Source organism: Carcharhinus amblyrhynchos, chromosome 13 (assembly GCF_965287045.1).
Source record: "Carcharhinus amblyrhynchos chromosome 13, sCarAmb.v2.hapA, whole genome shotgun sequence".
Lineage (NCBI taxonomy): Eukaryota > Metazoa > Chordata > Chondrichthyes > Carcharhiniformes > Carcharhinidae > Carcharhinus > Carcharhinus amblyrhynchos.
The window spans coordinates 14,171,887-14,177,886 of NC_137336.1; the positions used below are offsets into that span (position 1 = coordinate 14,171,887).

Sequence of the window (6,000 nt, forward strand, 5' to 3'; positions counted from 1 at the left end):
TCCTCCGTCAATATGCCCTGTATTTTATTTCCTTGGAATTGGTCAACCTAGCTTCAGGATTACTAATCATTGAGCCATAGCTGACAACCATGTCACTGACCGATGATTACTTCATTGTGGAGACCCTACAGTTATGTGTATGTCTCAAAAATAATTCTTCAAACACAAAACTGATGGTGTTAACTTAAGCATTTATTGATGTCTCATTAGATCAATTGATCTAGTATTACAGGTTTAATGTAAATAGTGTAACGCCAATAGATTTTGCATAGAATCAGATGTTCGTGGCACAGAAGGAATCAGTTTGGTTCACAGTTGCTGTACTGGCCAACTCATTGATTTGTTGTCTTATTGCATTCCAGGTCCTTGCTTCACTCATTATCCGGCTAGCATTGGCAGAGACCTTCTGTCTGAACTGTGGAATTCTTGCACTTGATGAACCAACCACAAACCTAGACCGAGAGAACATTGAATCCTTGGCCCATGCCTTGGTGGAGTAAGTATCCCAAATTCTGAACCCTCCAAGGAAATATCCAGGAATGAAATGTGTGCACTATCTTTAATCTTGAAATAATTCCCAGTATATCTCACTGTCAATCCATGACCCTTTCTTCCACCACTCTCCGTGTGGTATCTCAGCTGTACCAACATGTATTACTCTGTGGTGTCAGCTTAGATTGTGTGCTCAATGCCAGAAAATGGGACTTCGGAGGCAAGAGTCTTACCTTCACAATTGCCTTGACGTTTATGTCTTTTTATTTCCGATTTCACACACGTGGGTTATTTCATAGAATCCCTACTAACCCCACATACTTACCCAGCTAATCCCCCTGACACTTAGCTCTGTTTTTAAAATGTTGTAGCCTCTTTAAAGCAAGCTAAAAATATCTTATCCATTTTTAAGTCTCTGCCAAGTCTCGGGTGAGTGAGCCTTCAGCAGAATTGAGTAACACTGAGTACTTCCAGCATTTCTGTTCTTATTTCAGTGTTCCAGCATTCACAATACTTTGCTTTATTAGACTAATGTGATGCTGTATCATCACAATCCGTTGGCCGCGGTGCCCATTTTCCTTTCCTGTGAACAATTCTTTTATGCTTGTCCTCAGTAAGTTTGAGTTGCTAATCTTCAGCTGACTTCCAAACCTGGTCAAAGTAACATAATTACATTCGCCACCTCCAATTCTTCTGCCTGACCTTATTTATTGTCTGTTGCAGATTTGTTAAGTGTGCATTCGGTTTGGAATCTGTAAGGTAGCAGCAGTGACATTCCTAACGTCATCACTTCAGGCATTCCACTTAACACTTCCCCTTCATCAACAACTGCTGAATGAGTAATTTTACTCCCTGACACAACTGCAAATTCTGCTACAGTTCCAAGACTGTAACACAAGAAATAAAAACAATCAACGTTAGTTGCTACATGCTTAACCAATCATATATCTCCAAAGCAGCAACTAAATGTATTACCAATTCTCTACTTGTTTTTAAAATTAATTTTGAATAGTAGATCAACCATTTGAGCTGCGTTGGAATTGTGAGAAGCCAGTTAGACGTTCATGAATTATATATTTCGCTCAGTGGATTTTGTTTCTGTTTATCATCTTTTTGAAGATCATGCAAGCTCTGTCATACTCACAAAAGCTAATCTCCCCCAGTAAGAGAAAAAACTTTCATTCATAATAAAAACATCAGAAGAAGGGTCACACGTATTCAAAACATTAACACTGTTTCTCCCCCACAGATGCTGCCAGACTTGCTGAGTTTTTGCAGTATTTTCTGTTTCTTTTCAGATCTCCTGCATCCGCAGTATTTTGCTGCCATTTGTGATAGCACAGTAAGAAGTCTCACAACACCAGGTTAAAGTCAAACAGGTTTATTTGGAATCACAAGCTTCCTCAGATGAGGAATGATCAGTGCTCCGAAAGCTCCACGTGGTGATGTGAGACTTCATACTGTGCCCACCCCAGTCCAACGCCAGCATCTCCACATCATTTATAATAGTGCCTTTACAGTTTAAGCATCTCCCAAAATATTTTCCAATCAATGAATTGTAGTGTAGCACTTAGAACTACTGACAGCAAATGAATAAACGGGAGGCAGTGGTGCAGTGGTATTGTCACTGGACTAATAATCCAGAGACCCCGAACAAGAACTAGGAACCCGGATTCAAATCCTGCCACAGCAGATGGTGGACTTTGAATTCAATAACAGTCTGGAATTCAAAGTCGAATGATGACCATGAAACCACTGTTGATTAGCGTAAAATCTCACCTAGTTCACTAATGACCTTACCTGGCCTGGCCTACATGTCACTCCAGATCCACAGCAATGTGGTTGACTCTCAAATGCACTCTAAAATGTAAGGAATTTAGGAACAGGTGATAAGTGCTGGCCCAGCCAGTGACATTCATGTCCCGTGAAATTAACTTTTTAAAAAAATGGTCAGATAATCTATTGTTGAGGGAGTAATGTTAACTGCTTTTGAAATAGTGGCTTGGAATCTTTTGTTCCAAATAGTAACAGGAGTAGCAGTTTGACATTCTATCTGAAAGGTGGCTTCTGCAATGTATTGCCAATTGAGATGATATACTTAAGTGTGCGGTGGAGTTTGAACACACAAGCAAGAGTTGAGACTGCTCCCACTTTGCATTATGCAGCAACTTGCCCTTCCGGGAAGGAGGAGTGAAGAGTAGCAGATATGCTAATTGATAACCCCCTCCAGTTTTGTTTTGCATCTTGCAAATTGGCCAGTCTTTATTGTTGAATCTGTATCACTATTTTTCCAGGATAATAAAGAGCCGCTCAAACCAAAGCAACTTCCAGCTTCTGGTGATCACTCATGATGAAGACTTTGTGGAGCTGCTGAGCCGCTCACAATATGTCGAGAGCTTCTACCGGATCAAAAAGAACATCGATCAGTGTTCGGAAATCGTGAAATGCAGTGTCAACTCCCTGAACTCTCATGCTCAGTGAATGTCTGAATTTTTTCTTATCTCAGTAACATTTCAGTGGTGACCTATGACTGAAACTATTTTGTAAATTGATCACTTCGCACAGCATTCTGCATGATCAAGAGATTAGTTTTGTACTTTGGGAAATTCAGTACACCGTTGATACTTGAACTAAAGTATTTAAAACTGGTGCAGAAATAATCAAGCTTCTTTCATACCACTCCATCATCCTCCTACCTTTATTGCATAAAGGTCAACATGCATGGCTATGCTGCCTTTTTCGAATCCTAAGTGGTCTACAGTGACGTAAGTGTTAAGATGTTTAAAAAAAAGAGTAATCAGTATAGGTTATTCCAAGCTGGCCAGCTGGTTAGCGCTGCTGCCTCATTGTGCCAGTGACCCGGGGACAATTCCAGCCTTGGGTGACATGTTGGTGTGGAGTTTGCACATTCTTCCCGTGTCTGCGTGGATATCCTCTGGGTGCTCTAGTTTCCTCCCACACTCCAAATATGTGCGTGTCAGGTTGATTGGCTATGCTAAATTGCCACTGAGTGTCAGAGAAATTAGCAAGGTAAATATGTGGAGTTACAGGGATAAGGGCTGAGGTGGGATTGTTGCTAGTGCAGACTCAATGGACCAAATGGCCTCCCTCTGCATTGGAGGGATTCCATGACTCAGCTAGTGTCTATCCACTGGAAAATCGGGACGAAACAACACCACAAAGAGTGGGTTCACAGCAAAAACAATTTGATTTCCCTCCTGATACACAGCATCTCACCAGCTTACGGTATTCTCTATTCCAGATAACACTGGATATCACATCTCCTAGGTAAAATTAGGATGAAGTACAACCTCAATTATTATGGTTCCTTATACTTGAGGATTGCATGTAAATCACAAACAAGGAGTCACAAAACAAGTTTAGCAACAAATTCTTGGTAAAATCTTAGTGGTTTTCAACTAGTTAAATTCACCAGGCACCAAACTTTCAAGGCAAACTTTAGCAATGTTACTGACTTATTTACAGTTCCTAAGAATAGTTTCTGGATCCAAGTGCCAACCTTTGCATGAAATCTTTATTTCAGGTTAGTTTTTTTTTTAAAAATGGGCAATTAGTGTGGATTAGGTTAAATCACATGAAAAAAATGGACAGTACCATTTCTTTGTAGTTTTTTGCAAAAAAGCCTTAAATTGGCCAATAATATAAATGGATAAAAGAAATTGATTTTAAAGCGGAATAGACACATTTTGACTGTAAATGATTAAGAATCGAGAATCCATCTATTCATCACAAAGACCATGGATGGGATTTTCTGGCCTCGTTCATCCCAAAATCATAAAATCCTGCCCAAGGTCAGCAGACCTTTCCATCGTCCGCCCCTCGCCCACTATGATTCCCACCTATATTTGGGGTTAGATCATTCTAACGCTGATAATCTACTTCAGACAAGATTCAAACACAAGTTGGAAAAAGCAAACATTGATGCTTAGCCTTAACTACTTAAAATGGACCATCATCTGTTCTGCCATTTCACATTATTTATTTAATTTTCAGTCCCAGAGTTGTTTATGAATGGGTTATAGATTTAGTTTATGAGAATAAATCGGACTCTTCCAATATCTGGCGTGTCACTCAGGACAGCGCCAAACTCCACAGCCCTGCACTCCACTTGGGATTCTTTGTGGCATTCTGAATTTGACTGTAGTCTGCCTGTATTCTAGTAGTTGATTCTAGTTCATCTGTACTCGAGTGGTTGATTCTAGTTTGCCTGTATTTTAGTGGTTGATTCTAGTTCACCTGTATTCTATTGTTGGACCACTACACCTTACGTTTAGCTTCTGCTGTGCATTCAAACGAGGATATGGCTCGAATTATAGCCCCATGCTCTGATTCAAATATTCTGGTTTGAGATTTAAGCTCAAACTGTGCTTGGGCCACTCGTTGGAAGAAAGCAACCTTCCTCTACCTGAGAACTGATTGCTTCCCAGTGTGTTTGAGGATGATGAAGGAGTGATATTGCAGGTCCTGTTGGAGAAGCATTATTAAAATTGCTTAAAGGCCAACCATTTCAGTGTGAATTCTTGCTTCTGCCCTTTTACTATTGTTCCCTTGTGGTACAGTGGGGGTTGCTGCTACTGAAGTTTATTATAATTTTGTTTTTCCACACTAGATGCATGGGTTCGGAAGGAAGACCAATGCCTAGCCTGTAAGGAGTTAGGAAGGAAGAAATTGGAAGAATGATTTTCTCTGTACAGGAGATAATATTCAGGCATACAGGATGCATTCTATCAACTCTTAGCTCTTTGAGCAATGCTGAGCCTGGATAACATTTCAGAAACGAAGACTTCGCATTTATATGGTGTTTTTCACAGACACCTGACCTCTTAAAGCACTTTACAGTGATAGAGATTGATAACTTTCAAAATAATTGTCATCAACTGCCAGAGATAACTGAAGAACAAAATTTCATATTTTTTACTATAATCAATAAGATTATGAGGGGCAGGGGCAGGGTTCCCCTTAGTTGAAGGGCCAGTTACGAGGCGACACAAGTTAAAAGTGAGGAGTGGGAGGTTATGGGGGGATTTGAGGAAAATCTTTTTTACGTATGGTGGTGATGGTCTGGAATGCAGTGCCTGGGAGAGTGGTGGAGGCAGGATGCCTTTAAAGAATGCCTGGATGAGTACTTGGCGAGCCATGACATTTAAGACTACGGGCCAAATGGTGGGAAGTGGGATTAGGTGGGTAGATCAGGGCATTTCATGTGTCTCGATGGGCCGAAGGACCTCTTCAGCACTGTTGTATTCTGTAGAACAAACAAAAATCAACGGAGACCAAACGTTGCGAACGGGCAGCTAATACATTTAGGAAGAGGTGCTTTGGCATTAACTGACTAATGCAATTGAGATACATCTTGCAATTACATTCGCTGGCAGTTTGGTAGGAATGCAGGAAGAATCCAAAGCAACTCCCAGCTCTCCAACAGGCTCACTTCTCGGTCAAAACTTCGAGTGTCCATCGAAAATCATTCCCCTCAACCCGAAACTT

At 40.7% G+C, this 6,000-nt stretch overlaps 1 protein-coding gene across 1 annotated transcript in view; it reads left to right on the forward strand.

Moving 5' to 3' along the window:
* Positions 1-5,030, forward strand: part of rad50 (RAD50 homolog, double strand break repair protein) — a 116,058-nt gene extending 111,028 nt beyond the window's left edge. The window contains exons 25-26 of the mRNA XM_080201314.1: positions 363-496; positions 2,787-5,030. Of these exons, the coding sequence (XP_080057440.1) occupies positions 363-496; positions 2,787-2,973 (321 nt within the window). The 3' untranslated portion in view covers positions 2,974-5,030. The remainder of the gene's footprint in view (positions 1-362; positions 497-2,786) is intronic.
* Positions 5,031-6,000: the final 970 nt, after the last annotated feature.